Source organism: Carassius gibelio, chromosome B12 (assembly GCF_023724105.1).
Source record: "Carassius gibelio isolate Cgi1373 ecotype wild population from Czech Republic chromosome B12, carGib1.2-hapl.c, whole genome shotgun sequence".
NCBI classification, from domain to species: Eukaryota; Metazoa; Chordata; class Actinopteri; order Cypriniformes; family Cyprinidae; genus Carassius; species Carassius gibelio.
The window spans coordinates 19873651-19899781 of NC_068407.1; the positions used below are offsets into that span (position 1 = coordinate 19873651).

General features: G+C 38.2%; 3 protein-coding genes across 17 annotated transcripts in view; 1 reads left to right on the forward strand and 2 right to left on the reverse strand.

Annotated features, from left to right (window-relative positions):
• The window catches only part of myocd (myocardin), a 112266-nt gene extending 108410 nt beyond the window's left edge, over window positions 1–3856 (forward strand). For 9 of the 13 annotated variants that reach the window (XM_052571301.1, XM_052571304.1, XM_052571309.1 and 6 more), the window contains one exon: window positions 40–3856. In XM_052571301.1, the coding sequence (XP_052427261.1) occupies window positions 40–557 (518 nt within the window). In that variant the 3' untranslated portion in view covers window positions 558–3856. The remainder of the gene's footprint in view (window positions 1–39) is intronic. The other 4 variants (XM_052571307.1, XM_052571308.1, XM_052571313.1 and 1 more) reach the window with 1 other exon arrangement.
• Window positions 3857–14261, reverse strand: map2k4b (mitogen-activated protein kinase kinase 4b). 2 transcript variants are annotated; one of them, XM_052571317.1, is made up of 13 exons: window positions 13905–14260; window positions 12774–12809; window positions 12369–12401; window positions 11890–11992; window positions 10699–10873; window positions 9191–9310; window positions 8978–9097; window positions 8007–8058; window positions 7718–7845; window positions 7563–7640; window positions 6420–6568; window positions 6265–6310; window positions 3857–5285 (listed from the first exon to the last, which is right to left on the reverse strand). In XM_052571317.1, exons 1-13 carry the CDS (start codon window positions 13996–13998, stop codon window positions 5172–5174), a joined length of 1248 nt encoding a protein of 415 aa, XP_052427277.1. In that variant the 5' UTR covers window positions 13999–14260; the 3' UTR covers window positions 3857–5171. The 2 variants fall into 2 exon arrangements, with proteins under 2 accessions (XP_052427277.1, XP_052427278.1); XM_052571318.1 differs by lacking the exon at window positions 12369–12401 and having other exon boundaries at window positions 13905–14261.
• Window positions 14262–15313: 1052 nt separating this feature from the next.
• adprm (ADP-ribose/CDP-alcohol diphosphatase, manganese-dependent) lies at window positions 15314–25364 on the reverse strand. 2 transcript variants are annotated; one of them, XM_052571319.1, is made up of 5 exons: window positions 24888–25364; window positions 24615–24697; window positions 17868–18433; window positions 16311–16433; window positions 15314–15689 (listed from the first exon to the last, which is right to left on the reverse strand). In XM_052571319.1, exons 1-5 carry the CDS (start codon window positions 24927–24929, stop codon window positions 15400–15402), a joined length of 1104 nt encoding a protein of 367 aa, XP_052427279.1. In that variant the 5' UTR covers window positions 24930–25364; the 3' UTR covers window positions 15314–15399. The 2 variants fall into 2 exon arrangements, with proteins under 2 accessions (XP_052427279.1, XP_052427280.1); XM_052571320.1 differs by lacking the exon at window positions 24615–24697 and having other exon boundaries at window positions 24888–25355.
• Between the last annotated feature and the right edge of the window lie 767 nt (window positions 25365–26131).

Here is a 26131-nt window from a genome sequence, read left to right on the forward strand (position 1 = left end):
TAAAGTCACTCTTTGTGCTGTCATTGTCTTGTTTTAAAGAAATGCCAGCTAACGCCAAAGAAGAGAGGTCTCCTGTAACCAAAGTTGTGCCTCACCTTACAGCTTCGCCCAAGTTCCCCCGACACTACAGTCACATGTCGCCCTCCATGCTTGCTTACGATCACGCGGTGGCTCACGGAGACGCTCATCTGGAGACGCTGCTGAGCCCCATGAGCCGGACGCAAGGAGACGCGGCGCTCCTGAAGATGCCCGCCGTGGACGGACGCTTGGAGGAGGCGGGCGATGGATTCAACAACCGTGACATGATGGGTACCCCTGTATCGCCCACGGCCGGAAAGATCACCGCGGTTGCCGCTGAGGGCCACGGCCTCGGAATGACCTTCGCGGAGTCGCCTTGGGAGACAATGGAATGGCTGGATCTGACTCTGCCCAGCTCCGCCAACACCTTCCACAACGGCCTGCCTCCGTCCGGGCCGAGCATCTTCAACACCGAGTTCCTGGACGTGAGCGACATCGGCCTGAACTCGGCCATGGACCTGCACCTGGAGCACTGGTGAGGAGGAACATCACGTCCACACCCAGATCTCCAGAGCCAGCGTTTAAAACTGTTTTATCACGTTCCATCAAAACTTGAATTGTTTTGACTGTGGATTCTGGCAAAGGTGTTTTGATTACTGGAAACAGAAAGACGCTCCAAATGGAAATCGAACTGAGACGTCCGTACCATCCGTCTGTAAATATATGAAAGCAACTTAATAGTTTTTTTTTTTTTTTTGTCTGCACATTTGTGGTGTGGGAAAAACACACAGTAATGCATCACACTAGTATATCACGTGTACTCTCTTGTGCTGTTGTAAATATGAATTCACACTTGCACCTTCAGCTTACAGTAGGATGTCACTTTTTATGAGCATTTAATTCCTTCCTGTCATCATCATGTAATTAATTTATTTTGAGAGCGCAAACCTTTGGTTTTTACATGTGATACGGAAGCCTGTTTCTGTCATTGGATAAAAAATAATGATAATTGCGTCTTTTTATTTCACAATGCTGACGTTTTCCTCAATTTTTAGAAAAAAGTCTGAATTATAAGATATAATATCAGAATTTTAACTGTTTTTTTTTTTTTTTTTTTTCAGAATTGTGAATTTACATCTCGCAATTTAGTTTTTGTTTCCACCACAGAACAAGTACCGTATTTTTCGGACTATAAGTTGCACCTGAGTATAAGTCGCATCAGTCCAAAAATACGTCATGACAAGGAAAAAAACATATATAAGTCACACTGGACTATAAGTCGCATTTATTTAAAACCAAGAACCAAGAGAAAACATTACCGTCTCCAGCCTCGAGAGCGCCCTCTGGCGGCTGTAGACGGTAATGTTTTCTCTTGGTTCATTTCTCTCGGTTCATGTCAAATTAATTTTGATAAATAAGTCGCACCTGACTATAAGTCGCAGGACCAGCCAAACTATGATAAAAAAGCGTGACTTATAGTTTGTAAAATACTGTAGTAAAAATAGGTAACTGTGACATTTTATCTCCATTTTAATTTTTGTCTTGTAATTGAGTTTATATTTTACAATTCCGTCTTTTCATCTTGCAATTCTGACTATCTCATAATTCTGAGTTTATAACTCCGAATTCCAAATGTCTGTTTTGTAATTACGACTTTCTATCTCATAATTCCAACTTTATATCTCATATTTTCCAGTTGATATCTCTCAATTCTGACTTTCTCGTTATTCTGATTTTCTTGCAATTCCGACTTTCTATTGCATAATTCTACGTTTTTATCCCGTAATTCCGACTTTCTATCTCACAATTCTGAGTTTATATCTTGCAATTCTTGGGGGGGTCCAAACTGTGAGATCAGATGTTGCAATTAACTTTTTATTTAAATTTGTATGTCACTGCAGAAATAAGCTTCCGTAATGTTAATGCTCACACTTCATGTGAAAGAGAAAATCACTAAATCTCTGTATTTTAGCACAATCAAGCCAACATCTCTGGTCAAAAGATCAAAGCAGATGAAGTATATACTTTTTTTTTTCATTTATTACTAATTTCTTTCCCCAAAGTCTGTTTTGCATTTTAGATTATTAATATTCCTGCCACATCTGTTATTTTGAAAAAAAAAAAATCATTAGCTCTTTTATTATTATTATTATTATTATTAGATGTTTTATTATTTTTGGATCTTACGCTTCTGATGTATTTATTTCAACCTTTTCTTTTCATTGGCATATTTATATATATTTATGAGACATTCCTTTCATTAAAACAAAAGTTAAAAGCGTGATTAAAACAATGAGGACACAAGTGTGAAAATCATGTTCACTACAGTGGTGACATTTTCTGACACACAAACAGTAGGTTTTTAATACTTTCTGATTTATTTGTTGACGTACCATCCCTGTTTCTCATTGAAACCTCACCGAGTCCTTTCAATAAATCACATTGTATGAATCTTAAATGACAATAAAAACATTCTGAATCAAAAGCAATACATCACTAACTGTGATGGCCATTATTACCAGCACTTGTGAAGAATGAATTCTAATATATAGATTATATAAGTTCAACTGTGAAACTGTACTGTGGCAGATTTGGGACCTAACTTTTTTTTTTTTTTTAACTTTTTTAAATAAAATCCTTAGTTTTAGATTGTAATACTAGTCACTGATTTAGCAAAACAATTATATATATATATATATATATATATATATATATATATATATATATAATTAGCTCACCAAAAGCTTAAAACTGTGAATAGATTTTTTTTTTCATTTCATGAAATATGTCTGTTTTTGCTATTTACTGATTTTTTTAATCATGTTTTGTGCCACTGAATGCTTTTGTACAGATCTTAAGAATCTCTTTATCGTGCCTTTTCTAGAGCTGCGAGGCCTTATAATACAAATAAACTCAAAGCATAATTCAGAAAATCCAATTTTATATAAACAGTTTTGTAAAAATAATCAACCCTGGGTTTTAGTTCAGTGAATAAGCGTTAAGGGCATTACAGACCGAGAGCAAGCTCTGTTTTATATTCAAGACTCAGTATTAAACACAGTAGAGCATTAGAGACTCCATTTTTTACACATGAAGTAGTTTCATAATACGACCAGAAATTAGGTCTATAATTAAGATGAATTGTCTGTAAAGTTTTATAATCCTGTAGATTTTATTTTTCTATGTTTGATATCGGCCAATGAATGGAGCAGCCCAGTAAAGTGACTTTGCAATCTTGTATATATATATATATGTATTTTCTTTCTCCTTTATATAATTAGTTTCTTTTTGATTGTAAGCTGTGGTTCCTTTGATCCTGATGACAGAAAGTGTCTGTGCTGCACAAATGTTCACTATTACTCTTCACCTCTGTGGAAAACGGAGGTTTTGTCTTATTTCTTCTTCTTTTGATTCTCCTGGGGGAAATATATACGTCTGACAGAAAGCTTTTATATTGCTTGGCCACTGAACAACGTTATGATATAAACTGCCCCAGTATGTGTCTCCACCGCTGTATTACTGTACCAGAGTTCAATAAACAAACATAAAATGAACAAACCGACTCCATCAGTCTTGATGACTAATACAAATAAAAAATAAAACTCCTTTTGAGCTATTTAATGATGATTATTGAAAGTTTCAGACTGCGTGCACTGTAGTAAATGGTTTTTCAAAGATGATCAAGTTTGACAAGAAAATGCAATATCAATCTTTCATCTTTTTTTACATTTAATTCAACGTTTCTTAGTGATTGTGAATTTTTCAGTTTCTAACACCAATTTTGTTTTCAGTGTAGGTACTTCAAATGCATGACTGTTGAATAAATGCGAGACAGTGATTGGCTGAGTATTGGATTTATTCGAGCATCGAGTCTATCGTGTGTTCAGATCTAACAGAGCAGAATGATGATAAACCGCTGACCTACAAGCATATTCATCCCGCCAGCTGATGTGATGTGTATCAGACAAAAAGCTGTCAGCAGAGATTAATATATACCCAAACCTGAACATATAGTACGCTGTATCCCTGCACATTTCCTTTTACAATTTTTACAGATTGCTCTTCTCACTGTACATTTTCACAGTGATTTTTTTTTCTTCTGTACATAGTTTCCTCTCTTGATACAATATAATACACATCACCCTTAAAATGATTTCATCCCACATTTGTGATGTGCCACTATTATTTTTTAAACTGCATTTAAGAAAGACATCAGTTTCAATCATCAAAACGTGAAACGCTAGTGTTTGATGAACGCCGTACATCTTTTAAAATAAGTGACCTATGAATGAATTATCAGCCGTATCCCACACGAACCAACCAAACTCATGCCCTGCTAAAAGTGAGCTTGTGGGAAATCTTCTGATTTGACAACGTGGAGTCAGTATAAATACAGATTAACAGTGACGAGCAGCGCCGGCATTCATCATTCTCGTTGATAAGTGAAACCATTTGGATCATCGTGACATCATATTGCATATTGAGCGAGTAAAGCTACTTTAACACACGTCACTGATGCAGAACAACACCTTTGTTTCATTAAATAAAGAGAGAGTGACACGTGTGAAGAAAAACACCAGCACGGATGCTTTTTCCTCCTCTTAGGATTCATTTTGGTGCGCATTTATCACATGTCATAAATGAGCAAACTCAAGTTTTGCTTATTTATATTTCCAAATGATTCCCCACACACACACATACACACACATACAAATGTAGCATGACGCAATGAACGCAGAAGGTTGATTTTCTAAATCTGAAGCTTGTTTACACACCATGATGTAAATGGCTTTTAAATGAGAGCCGATTCATATTGCACAAGATGTTTTTGGGGAAGTATTTCTCTTTGTGTTCACACTGAGGTGAAAAAGTACAATTACGATGTCTAGCAGAACTACTCAGACCCTTAACCAGGACTTGCATTTCACAAACGAGAACAAATCCGACACCCAACGTTTGTTCTCCGACTGCGTACAGAAGCGTTTTAACATGGCACTTTGAAATAGAGTTTCACTCAAACGTTGAGGGCAGGATGTGCTGCGGTAAATGCAGTGAAATGAGAGTTGGTGAAGGGCCGTGTGTTTCGTGTGAGGCGCTGTATGTACACCAGATGGTGGCCGGACCGTCTTGTGTTCCCAACAGGCCGCTCACCATCAGTCCACATACATGGGCGAGCCGGGAGACGCCGGCATTTCATCCAGAATCCTGCACACGTAACTGGCCACGTCCACGATCCGCTCCTCGTACATCAGGATGAACGGATGCTTCTGCAACACAAACACACGCTCAGATCTCAGGTCTAGCAGCATTATTTACCTGCTATAGGGAATAAACAATAAATGGCTGATATTAAAATGCCACCTTGATTTCTCCAGTGCCTGATCGTATCAAAGCAGTCTCAAATTAATAATCAGTCTAACTCTTGGAAATTCTAATTTATAATAATATCTTTTAATATTAATGCTATGCATTTTATTATTTCGTAAAATTATTATAATTATTTGTAATAATAACAGTGTCAAATAACGACAATGATAATAATAACAAGATGCATTGCTTTTTCATGCAATAAAAATATTATTATTGGTATATGTAGTGTTGTGTAAATAATGGTGTAATAGTAAACGTTTTTAATTCTGCTGTAATTCAGATCCGTGAAATAAAACGTTTTGGTTTAACATTTGCTTTTTTAAGCATTATGCATTTTTGAAGATGATAAAAAAATAGGGATTTTGTGCATTAGCATGTATAATTAATTGTCCGATATAACTGATATCTATCAATAAATCAATTAAAACTTTATTACCCACCAATAACCAATACGTTAGTGGTGCAATATTGCATATCAAAAAATTAAACTTAAAAACTATTTTCAATTAAAATGTAAGTAAAATCTACAAAGTACAGTAAAGTACAAAGAAACACACATAATAATACACATAATAATAATAATAATGTTAAATGCATAATAATGTATAGTTATTTTTTTTTATTAAAAATATCATTATAACAATATTATTAGTAGCAGTAGTGTTTCTTTAATAATAAATGCAACTCTATGTATGTTTTATAAAAAAAAATTAGAATCTAAAATCAACCAATAACCAATATAGTACTCATCTAATATCGCAGCCCTAAAATTATGACTAGTAAAACCATAAAAACGTCAAAAGTCAGGCGTGCATTTTGAATTCAACTCTTTTCAAGTAAAATCAATAAAGTTGCATGCAGTTCAAAGAAACGTACCAGCAGTTCTCTGTACTTTGGCCTTTTTGACTCTTCCTTTGTAAGGCTGGAACACACATGATCAAACAGAGACGCGTCACATGACCGCTCAGCAAAGAAACACGCTTCATACACTCATATCCTTTAAAGCACAGGAAAACAGCTCGGCCACCCACCACAGATTGACAAACTGGATGAATTTGGGAGAGAACTGTCTCTCCTCGGAGTTGCTGAGCTGCGGCGGGTCTCCCTTCACCACCTGTGTCAGCTGATCAAACACGCTGTTCCATTTGGGGTACGGGAAGCGTCCCGTCGCCAGCTCGTACTGCAACACAAACACATGCACACCGTCAAAGCAGAGGAGCCTGCGATTTAATACCAGAGCTGTTGAGTTAACAGGTTAATCAGGTGCAACTACTATGAAAAAAGGGTTCAAATGCATCCATCATATCCATCCAGACCGGTCCATCATCTTACACTGATGCAGGACGACTGACTGTGTGATGCCGTCTATTAGAATACAATTATATCAGCCTAAAATGCAAAATATGTCCGGCCCATTTTTGGATTTTGTGTGAAGTTATGTCAAATTTGTATTATTTTTTATTTTTTGTTCCAAAACACACAAAGGGAATAAACGTGTGCATAGCAAAACATGTGCAACTGCAATACTTTTTTTTGTGAAAAAATACATAACTTTCTGGAAAAATTTCAGGGGTGCCAATAATTTTGGCCATGTTTTAGTTTTAGTTTAGCATCATCACACCAGCACACCAGAGTCCTGTTTCTCCCCAATACCTGCACCAGTGCTAATCTGATATTGATTTAGACAAATAAGACGTTAGACTTCTGTTTTAAACACAATATTGTCAGTATTGTTCATTTATGCAAACAAAAATAGTTCCGATCCGAGCTATGGCAGAACTGTTTTGCGTCTCAGAGCGACACCCAGTAGTGATCTGCTACTGATTAAATCCAAAGTTTGAGACCCTCGCTTCATTTCTGAATGAATTGGTTGAGTGAGGGACTCGCCGCCACCTACTGGCGCTTCAGTGTCTTTTGAGTTTGAAAGTATCATTTTATTTTATAAAATCATAAAAAGCATTTATACCCATTTATTATCATTATGTTGAATCTAAATATTTCTGTCTAAAGCCGCTTGTTTGTAATGTCTATGTAATGCTTATCACACTGGACACAGTTATTGTGGGGTAATTTCTCAGTCCAATCCATAATTATTAATTTTAATGGCATAAGATTCCTTATTCTAACATTATATGTATATATGTATGCATGTGAGGGAATGACTAGAGACAAACCAGCGTGATTCCCAAACTCCACACATCCGAGCGGACGTCATAGCCCTGTCTGGAGGCGCTGGGGTCGATCCGTTCAGGCTACAAGAGCACAGAAACATCATCATGTGCTGGAAACACAACACATGTTCATTAGAGGAGCAGAATATGATGCTCACAGCCATGTACGGTCTACAGCCAGCATCTCTGGTCTTGGCGATGGAGTCGACCAGCTGTCCGCTGATGCCAAAATCACACAGCTTAATGTTGCCGTTTCTATCCAGGAGAATGTTGGAGGGCTTGATGTCTGAAAAACACGGTTTTAAAGAACAATTCAAGCATTCACTTCAGATAATGACACTGAGGCTCAGAAATCGCACTGCAAAAACTATATTCGAAGAGCTATAATTGATTAAATGGGGTAATTGCTTGACGCAGCTGTAAATGTGTTGATGCTTGGCCACTCACCTCTGTGGATTATTTTCAAGTTTTCTTTCAAGTGATTCAGTGCTTTCACAGTCTACAAAAAAAAAAACAGTTGTTAAAATCATTAAAAGCCTGTTATACTGTTACAATAAAAGCATTATAGTTACTATCATCATGTATTTTCATTAATTATAACAAATAATTACTATTCTTATTATAAATATGTGTACTATATATGTGTGTGCGTGTGTGTGTGTGTGTGTGTGTTATTTATCAGATGCTTTTATCCAAAGTGACTTGTTAATGTGGATATCAGAAGCAATCAATTGTAGTGTTAAAACAACTACTTTCAGATCCAAAACTAAAAGCTAAAACTGTATGAATACTATACACATTAAAAAAATGTAAAATTTAAATTAAAAATGACAAATGCATACAAAAAAAATTAACATTTAAATGAAATACTAAAAATAAAGTTAAAACAATTCAAAATATTAAAGAATAAAAGGTAAAGAGTATCAAACATAAGTATAAAAGCCTACAATGTATATTTCTAAAATAAAAACAGTTGTAATATATATATATATATATATATATACACTATTTAATAAATTGTATTATACAAAATATAATTGTATAATAAAAATAGCATTTTATACATATTTACTTTTTTATAATAACAAATATTATAATCATAAACATTATTGTTGTTGTTAATATTAAAACAAATTTTATATTTTTTATTTAGTTATAAATTATAATAATAATAATAATAATTAATTAATTGTTATTATTTTTATTATAACCAAAATATTGTTGGCATCTTACATAATATTATTACTAGCAATAAGTGTTAATTGTTATAATAATATCAATATTTATAATAATAATAATATAATAATAATATGCATGTATTATGTTTTACACATTTTATTATAAGAAAAAATGTTTTATGTTTATTATTACTACTACAATACAGAAGTATTTGTTAATATCTGAGATCAGTGACTTACTGCTAATGTTATTTTGCCTAATATTTCCTCTGGAATCACATCATCTACTGAACAATATACATATTTGTAGAATTTGTCGAGGGAGGTAGACATTAGTTCCATACAGATCCAGCAGTCGCCCTGAAGACAGACACAAACAGAGTCCTGTTAGCAAACAGCAAACACAAAGACAGTGGTCCGAACACTGACAGAAGAGGGCTGTGTTTGGGTCACCTCTCTGAACAGGGCTCCGTAGAACTGGACGATATACGGGCAGTCGCTGCTCCTCATCACTACATCTAAATCCATCAGAAGCTGTTTCTGCTCCTTCTCATCCACCGTGGAGCGAATCCGCTGCAGGGGAGGCAAGAAGACTGAGGTCAGATACACACACACACACACACAAACACACACTCCTCAGAGATCCTAGTCATGCTTGACAATTACCAAATTATTGATGAAAACCAGATTCAATTTGTGCATATTTCTATTACCATATTTTCCGGACTATAAGTCACACTTTTTTTCATTGTTTGGCTGGTCCTGCGACTTATAGTCAGGTGTGACTTATTTATCAAAATTAATTTGACATGAACCATGAGAAATGAACCAACAGAAAACATTACCGTCTACAACCACCAGAGGGCGCTCTATGCCGCCCAGTGCTCCTGTAGTCTACACTGAAGACAGAGCGCCCTCTGGCGGCTGGAGACGGTAATGTTTTCTCTTGTTTCTTGGGTCTAAATAAATGTGACTTATAGTCCAGTGCAACTTATGTTTTTTTTCCTCATCATGACGTATTTTTGGACTTATGCGACTTATACTCAGGTGCGACTTATAGTCCGAAAAATACGGTAGTTTATGTTCCCAACCTAACAGTCTAAACCAGGTTTGATGAGTCTCCCTCCTGAGACTGCAGTGACGCGTGTCTGACTCTAGGTGGCGCATTCACATGTTTGATAATATCATGACAACCTCATGGCTCTCTACAATCAAGATCATTTCCCCTTTTAGTTCCATCGAATCTGTTGGACTCTTTTTCAGCGACGCTGGATCCTTACTATTTTTCTGATTTGTTTTTCCCATAGGATTTTTGCAAACGTCTTAATTAAAGCGTTTAGTCTATGGAACCAAACCATCACAAAATTACAGACTTTGATCTGAAACAGGAAAAGTATTTAAGAATCTGGAGAAGAAAAAAAAAACACTTGGAACTACAATCCCATTAAGCCTTGCAAAAGACAAAAAAAAAAAAAAAGATGTTGAAATAGTAATAAACCTATTAATTTGAAATTGTTGTTTTTATATACAAACTAACAGCCTTTCATTATATCTATACATATATATATATATATTTAGATATCTGCTATTGAACAATTATTTAAAACAGAAGCTGACAATGCGAACAGATGGGTTCAAAAGGTTATACCAATCGATGAACATGATATTGGAAAACATTAAAGGTTTATCAGTTATTTCTATAAATTATCTTTATTTTCCCTACGTAGAAAATGAAGAGTTTCTATTTACAGGAACTAAATGTTGTGCTCTATTCCAGTATCTATATTTTTTTTTTTTTTTTTTTTTTTACAATTGTATCATTTTATGAAAAAAAAAAAAAAAAGAATCCAAAAGGTGTCTCAATTATTCCATTTCGTTTTCAAATGTTCCCGGACTCCACTTCTGCTGGATAATTCAGATATCTTGAGAACTGATTATAAAGCACATATAATGTGAATCACCTTGACAGCCATGATCTGTCCGCTGGGTTTGTGCACCATCTTGTTCACGGATCCGTACGCTCCTCTCCCGATCTCTCCCAGGTCCTTGAGGTCCTCGGCCGTGAAGTCACAATGTTGCTCTGGAGAAATCTTCAGCTTCCCTGAGGACTCGATGCTGTGCGTCCGCAGCCGCTCTCTGAAACGCACAAGTCAATTCTTTTTCACACAAAACTACAGCGTAAACTCAAGAAACTGCATCACCCAATGGAACTGCAAAAATCATAGCTAGAGGTCGACCGATGTATCGGTTTTGCCGATTAATCGGCACCGATAGTTGATTTCTTGAACAATCGGTTATCGGAAAAATATCCATGCTGATAGTTTTCCGGGTTGTGTCTGTTTCTGGAGCGGCTGAGAAGAGTATGTTTCATTATACAGTTCAAGAGCAGCTTCTAGTGGCCTCTTTCAATCGAAACGTTTGTCTTTCTGTGACTCTAATATAAAGTATGTTTGCTTCATTTATAGAGCTATTATATATAAATCGCTCTTTCCGACTGCTCCGTTTTTTAAAAACTTCAACTTCACACTTATCTATGCCTCATTGTTCATCCTTGAAGTAAATTTGTGTCAAAAAAATATTTTGATTAGATAATCATTTAGTGTTCAAGAATAGAAGCAGTTAAAGTATGAGAGTATAAATAGTGCTGGGACAATTGTAATGCTATGGCCTTTGTGTATATATTTAAAGATGTGCATCTTTAAGCACGACTTTTGAAATCAAATTGTAACACTTTAAAATAAGAGACAATTTTGTAGTATGATTCAGTATTGTTTTTTTTGTTTTTGTTTTTTTAATAAAGCACTATTTTAGTTTTTGTTCAGTATTCATTAAAAAAAATTTTCGGTTAATTAATCGGTATCAGCTAGTGTGGTCCAACCTAGCTATCGGTATCGGCAAAATCCATTATCGGTCAACCTCTAATCATAACTGTTGCCAAACAGGTTTCCCGAACTCTGCCCATCTGTAATTGGTTGATAAGAAAGTTTGTCCCGCCCCCAGAATCATGCTATTGGCCGATAGGGGTGTCAGGATACAAACAGCCATGTTTGAGACACAGTTTTTACAAATTACTAACCATTTTCTTTGCATATTCAACATAAAAATGACACATCTGACCTTTAACAAAACATTAACAGTGAATGAAATCTTACATGTGTGGATTCTGGAACGGAGGGTTAGCCGTTGTGATGGGGAGTCGTGCGGTCGGTTTAACTGGTGGATTCGCAAAGTTTAACTTAAGTGCTTTGCGTTTGCCTTTAAAAGAGAGAAGAAAAAAAAAACGTTAACTTCAGATTGCTTTGCTAAGGTTAATGGATTTGTATTTAAAAACAAAAAACAAATTTAACAAAGCATGCAGGGAAAAAAAAAAAAGATTATGGAAATAACTGAGAATCAAAATATGAGATGATTCCAGAAAACAGCTCAAACTGTGTGGCTTGGGGAAGTTTATTTATCTTCTGCTAATGCAAGCACTAATCATGATTTCTTTAAATAATGTCTAAATTATTTAAGATATTTGATTCATATGTGGTTAATTTTAGTCTTAAACTGCCTCTACAGCAGGAATAACACTGTATTTTCTGGAAAGAAATGCAGAAAACCATTATAACAGCACAGAAAACCAGCTTACTTTGGGTTACTCCAGACAGATTGATCTGAAATCCTAAAGAAAATGGGGGGGAAAAATGTTGAAAATCCATGCAAATGATAATAAACTTATGGATGCATGGAATAAAAGTCATGGAATAAAATAATTAAAAAGGTAATTGTGACTTTTAACCTAATTCTGACTTTTTCTCGCAATTCTGACTTTGTATCTCACAAATTAAGACAACTGTCAGATGTGAAGTCATATATAAACAATTTTGCAGTGCTGAGAAAATAGTCCAAACTAACATAGACTATATATATATATGTATATGCATATAAGATAAGAGTCACAATTGCCTTTTAATTCCGAGGTGGAAACAAACCTCTGTATCAAGTGAACTGATGATGGTGTAAATAAGTGTGAAGCGTATGTGAGCTGCTTTACCTGTTTCATTCTGACACCTCCAGCATGTGCTGGAATCTGAATCAGGAGGAGAAATCATTCATTTACTAATAACCCAAACAATCATCTTAATGCACATAAACGCTATAAATGTCTAAAATTATAACTATAACTAAAATTAACACAAGAGTAGAAAATATTTAAAAAAAAATCAAGTTCAAATATTACAAACTTTTAGTTTCAGCTAGTTGCCAATGCAACATTTCTCATTTTTACTTAGTTGACGTACTAAAATAAATAAAATGATTTTACACACACACACACACACACTCACACACACACGTATACACACAACCCAAAGACCTGTTTGAAAACAACAAAATAAAATAAAATGACAAAACAAAAAAAAAAACTAAACCTTAAAAATGAACTTGAACGGAAAATATCAAATATAATTCAAAACATTAAAAAAACTATAACAGTATTAATTATAGTTAACTAAAAACTGTAAAAAAAATAATAATAATAACTGAAATAATGTTAAAAGAAATAAAATAAAATATAAAAAATAAACACAAAATACTAAATCTTTAAGATTAAGATTAACATTAAAGCTAAAAAAATAAACAAAATAAATAAAGTCTACTTTGAAATGTAAAAAAGGCTATAGAAGTATTAGAATGATACTAAAACAAAACTGAATAGACTGCAGTGAAATTAGACTGCAGATTTTTACAACAAAATGTACACAGCTCTGTGTAGAAAATATGAGTATGATTATTGATTCTGTTACAGTGGTGCTGAAGAGCAAGAGTGGAGAAGATAACCTCAGAGAGTTACAGTGGGGTTCGAAGGTTCCCAAACTTTCGAGCCCCACTTTATCCATACACACAGCAGTTTTGGCCTTCAGAGCAGCACATTTAGCATAGATATGATGTCTAGAAAGGCTGCGTGATCCACTGCACAGGCCTACAGCCTCAGCACAACAATCCAGCTCAAAACCCAGCTGTAAACCCACGCAGACGCGTCTGAGACATGATCATGGAGCTACGCGTTCATGTGACACTGTAAACACTGGAGCGCGCGCGCGGCCTAAACGCGTTCCGCTGCGCTCGAGCCGCTTCACTGAATAACGGCTCATTTGCCGCTTCACGCTGTGTTTGCGTCTCTTACCCTGCATGTTGCTCATTGTCGTTAAGTGTTGCGTGTGTAAGGCGGATCCCGCAGCGCTAGTTGGTGAATTGGTGCTGGGACTGGGAGTCGCCATTGTGGATCTGTTTGACTCCAGCAGCGGCTGCACCGCAGTGAGGCAGATTGACCCTTCGGACACTGGATTCACGAGCTGGACACTCAACACACACGACTACTGCAGCGAACCGACAGGCTCTCCGCACCCCATTCGGTAACGTTTAAAAGCGAGGGGGTTAGACGGTCGTAAGGCGGGACAGGACAGCCAGCTTCGGTTAGCAGTGACGGCGCCAGACTCTCGCTGCTGCTGAGCGCCAGCGCTGCTCCGCGGTTGCCAGATGCGCGAGGACTCCCCGCTCGAGGGGGATTCATGACTCGAAGCTCACACAAACATCCCACAATGAAATGTACATTCAGGTAAAATAATTAAATATTAGGCTACATTAAAAAGCGGACTTTTAAATATCTTTGCATACAATGTAGCATCTGTTTTATCCTTACATATTTTATTTAACATTGCCACTATTATTACCCCCCCCCCCCCGCTATTTCTTTCGTCGATTTATTTTCTGTTGGTACATGATTATACAATTATATTAATTATATATATATATATATATATATATATATATATATATATATATATATATATATATATATATATATATATTCAGTGTGTGTGTGTGTGTGTATATACATATATATATATATATATATATATATATATATATATATATATATATATATATATATATATACAATCTTAATATCATTGAGTGTGTGGTTGTGTATCCTTCCTATAGCCAATATACAATGTAAATGTATTCATTAGTGTTTCATGTTTATTACCATTTGTTTCTGCAATTAAAGGGCAAGGTCACATGATTCTCAACCAACTTTATATCGTTACAGTATCTGCATAAGTAAAGGAACAACGTGTCGCCTGCACCAACATATTTCTGTTTATATGTCGGCAAACGTCTGTCGGATGACATAAAATGCGTAACTTTTGACAGCTCCAGGACTTCTGTATAAAAACTACAGATCGAACTATTTCCGCATTTTTGTATCCCGCTCCCGGATCACCTGATCGAGCCCAATGCATTGTGGGTGCTGTAGTTTTCCACTTTATTTTTATTTTTTTATTATTATTATTATTATTTTTTTTACTTCTCTATGGCTTTATTTTGCGTTTCTGCTCCATAGGTAGCCAACTTTCATTAAAATCACTTCTTGTCAGCGATGACTTGACCTTGCTAAAGGTTTTTTGTTGTTCATTTTAATTGTTCAATATGTTGGTAATAGTGTTAGGCTACCTACATATACATGAACATATCTTAGAGGATATAAAAATCTGATTTAACACTAAATGTAAGCAGAAATTGAGAGGATCGTACAGAAGGGTGTATGTTTATTATTTTCCATTCCATCAATCATTGACAATAATCTTATCTCCTGTCAGTTCATAACTGCTTTCCACTCATGGATACTTGAGAACCATGTCTGATATCCTTCCGTTGCCCTTTAGAACCATCTGGTCCTCATAGACATAAACCGTCCCGAAGGCATTACTGTCTGGACGTGTTTCAATCACCCCCTCCAGCGTGATGTGGTGAACACCAGACTCATCTATGTAATATCCTCCATCATGATCGTGTCCCGCCATGAAGCAAACCACGCTCTTATGAGAGCGCAGCACGGAGCGCATGGCGTCGTAGTTCCACGCCAGACAAATGGGGTCTGTGGCATACGGGTGAACGGGGAGATGACCTACACAAATACACAATATACACTGATTGTCAAAATTTGGAAACACAAAATTTTTCTTATTCAAAATGTTCTTAATTAAGTCTCTTCTGCTCACTAAGGCTGCATTTATTTACTCAACGACACAGTGACAATTATAAAATGCTATTGCAATTTAGAATCTACTGTAAAATGTAATTTATTCCTGAGATCAAAGCTTTATTTTCATTTTTGCTGCTTCAGATTTTTGTGGGAACCATTATAAATTAATACTCAAACGAAAGACATAAAATGCTTTTATTCATCAAGGACACTTTAAATTGATCCAAAGTGACAGTAAAGGCATTTATAATGTTACAAAAGATTTCGGTTTCAAATAAATGCTGTTGTTTTGAACTTTCTATTCATCACAGAATTCTGAAAAATGGAAATCAGGAAAATTGTATCACGGTTTCCACAAAATCATGAAGCATCACAACTGTTTTCAATAATATTTAGCAATTTTAACTGTTTATCTGATCAAATAAATGTAGCCCTGGTGAGCAGAATGACTTTTACAACACACAAAAAAAAATTGCAAGCCTTTGACAAGTACTGTAAAGACCTGTAAAGATCTTAAAAGCATCTAAAAGTGTTTATACTTACTAAAGACAGTTACTCTCTCCTGTCTCTGATCAGCAAGAGTTAAGACTTCATCAAGCCACAGGAGCTGCTCTTGGCTGAATCCACCATTAAATTTCACAAACCTTTGTTCCAAGCCACCAAATACTGAAAGAAAGCAGATAAACAAGCTGTTCCCATCTGTGTTTAACTGGCTTTAATTCACCCCCAACAATTACTAGCTGTTTGTTTAGATTACATACAGTAATATTTCTCAAGTCATGTCTTGTTCAGATATATTTTCCAGGATTCATAGATTCATTCAATCACTTGCTCAACAATGTCTGCTCTGCAGTAAATGGGTGCCGTCAGAATAAGAGTACAAACAGATAAAGTGATAAAAACACTGATGAAAACACAATAAACCATGAGTAATCCAAACACCTCCAGTCCAACGTCTTGTGAAGCCAAAAGCTGCGTGTATGTAAAAAATCAAATCCTTCATGAAGACATTTTTAGCTAAAATGCAAGCCCAAAACCCATAATAATGCTTCCTGTAAATCCCAAATATTACTTATCAACTGTTTGGACTGATTCTGACGGCACCCATTTACTGCAGAGGATCCATTTGTGAGCAAGTTATGCAATGCTACATATTTCCAAATCTGAAGAAGAAACATTTCGTATCACCCGAGGATGAGCCATATTCAGCAAATGTATTTTTTTTCTTTAAGAAACATAAATCCTTTATTTAATCTCTATTTTTTTAAGATTAATGTTTATATCTAAATGTAGTTTATTCCATATTTTTGGTTTAGTATGTGAAAAGAGCACTGATTTGGGGTAACATATTGCCGTTTTTGTTTTTTACTATATTTATTTTTAATAATATTTTAAAACATAACCCAAGCTTCAAGGTTTTTTTGTTGTTTCAAAGAATTGTCAAAATTATATTTGGAGACGGCTATGTGATAATCGTAAAGACAAACAATTTGACTAATATAACAAACCCTACCTTTTAATAAGTTGCAGTTAAATTAATTTATTTTCAATATAAACTCATATGAAATTAACCAGCATGCTTCAGCTGCAGCCTACATTTTCCAAAATTCTTAAAAAAAAAAAAAAAAATTATTGCTATAATTATTATTAGTCTATTATTATTGTTTTACTTGAATCTGTCATGCACTAGTTACTGTATTTTCCAGACTATAAGTCTCACTTTTTTTCATACTTTGGCTGGTCCTGCGACTTAGAGTCAGGTGCGACTTATTTATCAAAATTAATTTGACATGAACCAAGAGAAAACATTACCGTCTCCAGCCATGAGAGGGCGCTCTATGCTGCTCATTGCTCCTGCAGACTACACTGTAAACACAGAGCGCCCTCTCGTGGCTGTAGACGGTAATGTTTTCTCTTGGTTCTAAATAAATGCGACATATAGTCCAGTGCGACTTATATATGTTTTTTTCCTCATCATGACTTATTTTTGGACTGATGCGACTTATACTCAGCTGCGACTTATAGTCCGAAAATATGGTAATACACTACTCTAGTTCCCTTGTCTTTCAGTAGAATCTGCCACAGGTTTGGCTGCAGCACCTGGTGGCTGATTGAGATCAGGGTTGTTGTTGTGTTCCTGCAGCAGTTTCAATGCCCGTTTGTGTTTCTCGCTGCTCTCGTCTCTCCCGATCATGCTGATGTCGTAGGCGTCCAGCAGCACGAACCGAAACCCGGGGGCGGGACTGAACTCGTACGCGTAAATGTCGTCCGCTAGGAGGTCACTTCCACTCCTGGCTTTCGCCGCGCTGTTGAGCGGGGAAGCGAGTAGAGTTTCCCTGCAGAAGTTGTAAAACTCGTGATTGCCCCACGCGTGATGCACATCCACCGAGATCTTGTCAAACTCCCCGATAACGGTGTGTAGAGCCTGTTCCGAAGCGCTGCGGCTCTTATTAAACCCGTCAATAATGTCCCCTAGCTGAAGGACGCACATGACACGCTGCTCTTCCCAGCGTTGCGTCGCGTTGCGCAGCAGCTGGAGGCTGTTCCTGTAGAAGCGTTTGCGTGTTCTCAGATAATTTAAACCGTCCTCTATATCTGCGTACTGTATGTCCGCGATGACCCCGAACGTGAACACCGGCAGTGCACGGTCCTCCATCGCCGTTCTCCTGATCAAACACACGGATAGATGCACTTTTTATTGCAATCTTTTAAACAATGAACATAGAAAGTCAATTATCAGTTAAACATAGAAATGCAGTATCCGTTCCATCAACTCAAATTGTAGGAAACAATATAGGCTACAATGATAAAAATGTAAAACCTAAAGTGGGGGAAAACACATCTGTATCAATAAATATATATTTTATTTATTAGAAATCATTCAAAAGACAGATTTAAGGTTTTACAATAATTAAGTTTTTTCCAACTTTGTTCTTTATTGTGTCTTTTAATGTACATTAAAAAAAAACTAAGTGTAGCCTACAGTATACAAGTAGTGACATATTTATATTTTAAAATGAGTGAAAAAAAAATGTTGTTATATTTAGACTTTTATTTATAATGTTATATTTAAAACTAAATGGATAGGCTATAAGATTATATTATTCATTTGGAAAAAAAAACATATGTGGTATTTAATTTATTCTTAATTGTAATTTTAATATTAACAAGCTTCCCATAAACTGTCAAAAAATTTTTTTATAAACAGTTATTATTATCATCATGGATGATTATATAGGCTACACACACAGTTTCTTTCCTCACAGATTCTTACTTGGAATAACCAATAATAATAATAATAATAAAATCTCTTTATCTTGGAATTTTTTTTTTTTTTTTTTTTTTTTTGTGGCTTCACATCTTTTATACATTTGCTCCTTGGTTAAGTGAATCACAAAGTGTTATTTTATTCAAATAATATTTATTTTTCCAAATAAAATGATATATACTTTTATCGATCTCATTAATAATATGTTTTGAAACATCTACTACGGTAATCACAGTGTTAACAAGTCTTAATTACCCTTCAGATTTTGATTATAATACTCTCCCAATCAAGGACAAGTCTCGTATTAACCAGCTATTAAATTGCATTTGAATTTTTTTTTTCAATAAAGAGGAATAATTAAAATGTATTCTTCTTTTTTTTGTTGTTGTTCTTAACATATCTTAATTCCTAAATAAGTTTTTCTTTTAATTCATTGTCTGCATTAAACTTTCACATGGAACTATTTTCATGACTAATAAAAATAACAGGAGAAATTGGATCTACACTTCTTCTTACACTAAATCCTTGAGTGATCTCAAAGTGTAGTTTAACAGAACTATTCCAGTTTTTGTATAATGTTCGTAACTGCACAAATATATTTGTTGCCAAATCCAAAGAAATCAAGAAATTCAAACAAAAAAGGTATTATTTACAGTATCAAATGCTTTATAATAATCTAAAATGAGAATATAGCTAGCATTATTTAAAAGACAATTAGGCCTACTACAGGCAACACAATCTAGCCTATTAGAATATTGCTGTTCCCTTTCATAGGTCACTTCGATGCTGCGGTGACGTCACCACGTATGGGAACACCTTCGGTGTGACGAATGTCTGAAGCCCTATACCATCCCGCCAATCCTATTGGCCAAATGGCGCATGGCACCACCCTACGCATGCGCACGCATGATATACCTGGGTGCAGCGCGCCATTTCGCTCAGATTTCATTCCTTCAGGAATAGCGAATCATCTGTGCCCTATCATCTCGCGTTCTCCAGCGATTTTCTTCGAGCAGTGTTTAACTCCTCTTTCGCGGACGCGATGAGTCAACGAAAGGTAAGAGCCGTATAATGGGTTTATCACAGGGAGGCACTCATGAGAGATTCGTTTGCAGCCTCTCTACATGTTCTCTCTGTGATAGCCTACGGCTATGGTAAAATAAAGAAAAGTATCCGTGCTCTGGAGTCTATTTCTTCAGTCGCCTCGCGTCTAACCCCCACCGTTCGCTTCTGCGGTCGCCGAGGCCCCGCACGAGGTGTTGGTTAGGGTCGATATGTGCGGCTTGACTATGAATACAGTGATGCACTGGAGTTTTTCCACTTGCTCGCTCTTCCCTACTCGAGCGCGTTAATCAGAGCAGTTTTGCTTTTATACTATGTTGTCTAACCGCAGCTTCGAACTCAGAGTAGGCTCTGACCGGCATAAGCGGTTCTCTCCCTCCGAGCGGACAGGAGAAATGCGCTTCCCCTTCCTCAGTGTGCTATTATGTGGCTATCCGCGCGGTGGATAAAATACCCTTCTCACGGACCTCCACCAAGAGGTTTCGAGGTCCTGGAAGCAGCCTTTATCAGCGCATATCACGAACGGCGCGGGTTTTTGCCACGATTAAGTGACATGGCGGACTGCTATTATATAGCGATGCCGTTTGACTACCTCTCTAGCCGAACGGATCGCGCCAAACTCCGCTGCGACCTAGTCTCGTCTAAGACGTATCGAGTCGTGTCTATTTCGGCAAATTTTATTCTCTTATTACGGTTCTTTACGAGAAGCCTCTCGTTCTTTACCCCCACACTCTAACATTGACTGTCTCGCAGCACAAGCACTTCGAGCGTCACTGAACTGAGCTGTTATTTGAGCGCCCCTCAGACACTGCACAATTCAGTCTTCAGAGTTTGAGAAACGGCATAGAGACTGGCGAATATGGCCAGTTTATGACGGCTCACACAGCTGCCGCGTTCTCGCTAGCGGCGTGGCCCTATGTTTATCTTGTTGGATTAAATCCTGCCGTGAACACGCTTCAGGATGATACACAACGAAACGCAGCGAGTTTGACGCATGCGCTTTCCTTCTATGTTTGCCAGGGTCTGTGCCCTCCACTAGAGAGTGCTGTTGGACTACTAATGCACATCCAACCCTCTCACTGCAGTCCCCACGCTCTAACATTGACTGTCTCGCAGCACAAGCACCTCGAGCATCATTGGATTGAGCTATCATTTAAGCGCCCCCTCAGACACTCTGCACTATCCAGCCTTCAGAGTTTGAGGGACGGCACAAAAGGCTGGCAAAGATGGCCAGTTTATGACTGCTCATACAGCCACCACGTTCTCGCAATAGCGACGTGGCCCGATTTTTATCTTGGTGAATTAAATCCTGCCGTGGATACGCTTCAGGATTATACACAACGAAACGCAGCGAGTTTACGCATGCGCTTTCCTTCATGTTCGCCAGAGACTGTGCCCTCCACTATAGAGTGCTGTTGGACCGCTAATGCGCATCCAACACTCTCACTGCCGTCCCTACGCTCTAACATTGACTGTCTCGCAGCAAACAGCGCTTCGAGCAGCATTGGATCGGGCTGTAACGCCAGGCGTAAATAAATAAATAATAATCCCTCAGACACTCTGCGCAATCCAGCTTTCAGATTTCGAGGGGCGATTCAAGGGTCTTACACAGACGACCCGTTTATGACGGCTCGCACAGCCGCCGTTTTAGTTAGCGGCAGAGCCTGATGTTCAATTCGTTGGTCTAATTCCTGCCGTGGACACGTTTCAGAATTATACACAACGGGACGCAATAGCTCTTATGCATACACTTCCCCTGTGCACGAATGCCGCAGGCTTTTCCGTGCACGGACATTTATGTGTATGACAGCGTTGCAGAAAGCGGAAATTTGAGACTGCTAGTATTGTTTTGGGTCGCGTGGAACGCTTGCCCGGCATTTCTCAATGGGTGTTACGCACAATTGTCATGGATACACCAATTCGTTTTTTAGAGACGGCGGATTGTGACCCCGTACTTCTCAAAATGCATGGATGTAGCTCTGGCCCCGTTGCGGCTCCAGGGCGTCCGTCTGTGAACCACTTAGACGATTGGCAACGGCATTCCCCGTAATTTGTCTGGGGTTACTTCACATGCGCCCTTTTCAGTGGAAAATGGGCGGAAAGACGAAATATTTCACCCCGTTGTCTTCTGCATCGGACGATTTCGGTGACACGGAGTTGTGTGATGTCGTTAAAACTATGGATGCCAACCGAATTCTCCTACCGGGGTTCGGCTGGGGATTTGAGCTTTCCCAGAGATCGTCACGACGGATGCGTCTTTGACCGGTTGGGGAGCTGTTTGTCAAGGGCTACCAGCCCACGGAGTGTGGACAGCTGCACAACGCAGTTGGTATATAAACCGATTGGAATTACTGGCAGTTTTCTGGCTCTCCAGTAATTCGCGAATCTGCTGATCGGCCGTCTTGTGCTGCTCAGATCAGACAACACAGCGTTTGTCTCATACCTGAATCACTAGGAAGGATTAAGCTCTCGCCCCCTGTGCAGGCTGGCGAGACATGTTCTTCTTTGGTCTCAGAACAAATTTCTATCGATCCGAGTTGTTCATGTCCCCGGACGTTTGAACTTCGGAGCGGATATGCTATCCAGACAGGCTCTGGAACAGGGAGAATGGAGATTACACCCCCAGACGGTGAATCTTTTATGGCGGATATTCGGCAAAGCGAAAGTGGATTTATTCGCGTCGAACATGACTACGCATTGCCCACTATGGTTCTCCCTATGCCCCCCATCGCCCCTGGGCGTGGATGCATTAGCTCACAGCTGGCCCAGGACCAGTCTGTATGCTTTTCCTCCGATTCGTTTGATCCCAGCGGTATTATGCAGAATACGGCGGGACAGAGTGGAATAGCTGCTGCTGGTGGCTCCGCGATGGCACACGCAGTCGTGGTTTGCGGATCTGATCAGTCTGCTAGCGGGCTCTCCGTGGGAGATTCCCCTCAGACAGGATTTATTATCACAAGCACAGGGGCTGATTTGGCACCCGAGGCCAGATCTGTGGAAACTGTGGGCGTGGCCACTGAGCGGAGTGCATTAGTATGTCCCGGTCTTTCTGTTGAAACCACTGAGACTATATTGAATTCTAGAGCAGCTTCTACGAGACGCTTATATGCTTTCAAGTGGAGACTGTTTACAGCCTGGTGTGGCAATCGTAATGTGGATCCAGTTTACTGCCCAGTGGCTTCAGTGCTGGAGTTCCTCCAGGATCGTTTTTCGGATGGCGTAACACCAGCCACTTTAAAGGTTTACGTGGCAGCCATTTCAGCTTACCACGAATACATAGGCGGTGCCTCTGTGGGGCGTCATCCACTAGTTTCTCGTTTCATACAGGGTGCGCGATGGCTGAGGCCTTTCCGCCCTGTGCGAGTTCCTTCATGGGATTTATCCATAGTGTTGCTAGGTTTATCAGGGCATCCGTTTGAGCCCTTGGAGACTGTATCGGATAAATTCCTGACACTGAAGACACTTCTTCTCATGGCTTTATCCTCCCTCAAGAGAGTTGGGGATTTATCGGCTCTTTCTGTTTCACCCTCATGCATGGAATTTGCATCGGGCTCTGTGAAGGTGCTGCTGCGGCCCAGGCCTAACTACGTTCCTAAGGTCGCATATAACCCCTTTCGCTTTCAGCATGTGGTCCTGGAAGCTTTTTCACCTGCTGAGGCTGGGTCAGGAGATCTAAGTCTTTGCCCTGTGAGAGCTTAAAGACTTATGTGGATCGTACAGCCCCTTGGCGTGAATCTGACCAGCTGTTTGTCTGTTTTGGACATAAAAGTAAGGGCCATGCGGTTACAAAACAGCGCATGTCCCATTGGCTGGTGGAGGCGATTTCTTTGGCCTATGAGGCGCGCGGACTCGGAAGTTAAAGCTCACTCCACTCGAGCTGTGGCTTCTTCTCAAGCTTTTCTCAGTGGATCTTCTATGGATGATATCTGTGCTGCGGCAGGATGGTCCTCACCGAGCACTTTTATCAAGTCCTACACTCTAGATGTGAGGATGGCTCCTGGCTCCCGGGTTCCTTCCGCTTGAGCAGATGCTTCCTCGGATCTCAGTTATCAGGTACGTCAGGCGTTTTGGTATATCGTTCCCATACGTGGTGACGTCACCGCAGCATCGAAGTGACCTATGAAAGGGAACATCTCAGTTACGTATGTAACCATGGTTCCCTGAATAGGGAACGAGATGCTGCGGTTCTGGCCGTTCCGTACCTTGATAATGTTCTTCATCTTCAGTCATGAAATCTGAGCGAAATGGCGCGCTGCACCCAGGTATATCATGCGTGCGCATGCGTAGGGTGGTGCCATGCGCCATTTGGCCAATAGGATTGGCGGGATGGTATAGGGCTTCAGACATTCGTCACACCGAAGGTGTTCCCATACGTGGTGACGTCACCGCAGCATCTCGTTCCCTATTCAGGGAACCATGGTTACATACGTAACCGAGATGTCTTGTATCTTGATGTGATGATACACAGGCCGATGTTGTTTGGGCACTTTCAACAACTTTATATCTGACTTCGATACCTCGGATTGGTTGAGGGCCCTGTGTCTAATGACAAATGGTCAAAACCGGTCTGTGAACACTTGAGAGCAAGTGGCCTGTGTGTCTGCAACACTAATAATATGCATGTATTAATATCCACATCTGCAGTAGACTTCAGCAGACCATTTGTTTTTCTAAACTAACACAATACAACAAGATGAAGCCGATAGCTAACACGACATTTAAAAGGTAGCTATAGTTTAAATCCTGTAACACTGAGTTAATACATATCAACAACAACAACACATTCTTACCTGTGAACGTTTATCTAGCTTCTTCAGGAATTTACATCGCATCGGTTTTTACGCAACATTGTAGCGTCTTGAAACTCATTGATTTTTATTTTGAGTGACGACATATAGACTGTTCCAAAATTGTGCAGTCCAATGTGGCTTCTACATACACATATCTGTGCTCCTGAACGGCTCGTGCGCAGTTCCGCTGAATAAATAAATGATTAATTTACTAGAAATCCTGAGCACACAGATTAAACATCGTATATATAGTGAGATTTTGACATGTAATCATAACTAGCGCGTGAAAGCGAAAGCTTGGCGTCCATTGACAGATCTTGGATCGTACCATGTCGCGTTTGCGGGGGGGATAATACAAATACTGTAGTTGACAAAGTGCACTAAACACCACACAATACTATGGAAGAACACGGAATGAATAAAAAAAGATATAAATAAAAAGCCGAAAGGGCTTTCATAGACTACAGCATATAAAGCCCGACTTCTTTACACATTTATAACACATCTGTAACAATACTTCCGCTTTAGGACGTTCAGAACTCATGGTGCATTTGAGAAGAAGGGTCTGGCGCTTTAGTGGTGCATTTCACAATAACCCTCCTCCAGTAATCTGACCACGAGAGGGAGACACCACAACACCCACACCAGCTGGAAGAGTGATGCATATATTCCGTTCGGGTTCACTTCTGTAGCTCCACTAAGTGTTAGTTACATCATTTGGAGTTTTCTAACAGATCACTGAATTTTCATTTCAGGAGCAGGAAAGTACCTCATGCTTCTCTATGACACACAAAACCCTGAAAATCCACGACACGTCAAAAAAGACTTTTTTTAGAAAGTGTGCTTCATTTAAATTAGATCATGGTCTATTAATATACGATTATAAAAAACGTGGTTATTGTTATGTGGAAAATATGCAACATTTCTCACACGTTTTAATTCAACAGTTAAATGGAGCTTTTGATTCATATTAAAGTGAATGTTGAGTTTGCCAATATTTAAACTTTTTATAATATTTGATAAATATTTGTCTTTCTTCGCTGTTACAGTCAACTTCGTCCATGTAGGCTATGAAGAATCGGTGCATTAAATCTAATCCAAGTGTACTGCTAGCAAGTTAAATTTATGCAGATACTTTGATGTTGAGTGTAAATATAGGCTAAATAGCCTATTATATGGATTTTATAGGCAGAAAAAAACTACTTCATTCACAATATTTGATTTTCTTAAATTAACTGATACAA

What these genes read in the sequence shown, in the direction of transcription:
- adprm (XM_052571319.1), bottom strand. Translation starts at nt 24,929, where the DNA reads ATGCGATGTAAATTCCTGAAGAAGCTAGATAAACGTTCACAG. An exon ending in GGGCCCTCAACCAATCCGAG is followed by an intron (nt 18,434 to 24,614) that starts GTATCGAAGTCA and finishes GTGTTTGATCAG; the next exon opens with GAGAACGGCGATGGAGGACC. An exon ending in GGAGAGAGTAACTGTCTTTA is followed by an intron (nt 15,690 to 16,310) that starts GTAAGTATAAAC and finishes GTATTTGTGTAG; the next exon opens with GTCATCTCCCCGTTCACCCG.
- map2k4b (XM_052571317.1), bottom strand. Translation starts at nt 13,998, where the DNA reads ATGGCGACTCCCAGTCCCAGCACCAATTCACCAACTAGCGCTGCGGGA. An exon ending in GAGGTGTCAGAATGAAACAG is followed by an intron (nt 12,402 to 12,773) that starts GTAAAGCAGCTC and finishes CATTTTCTTTAG; the next exon opens with GATTTCAGATCAATCTGTCT. An exon ending in TAGGCAAAATAACATTAGCA is followed by an intron (nt 8,059 to 8,977) that starts GTAAGTCACTGA and finishes TTTTTTTTGTAG; the next exon opens with ACTGTGAAAGCACTGAATCA.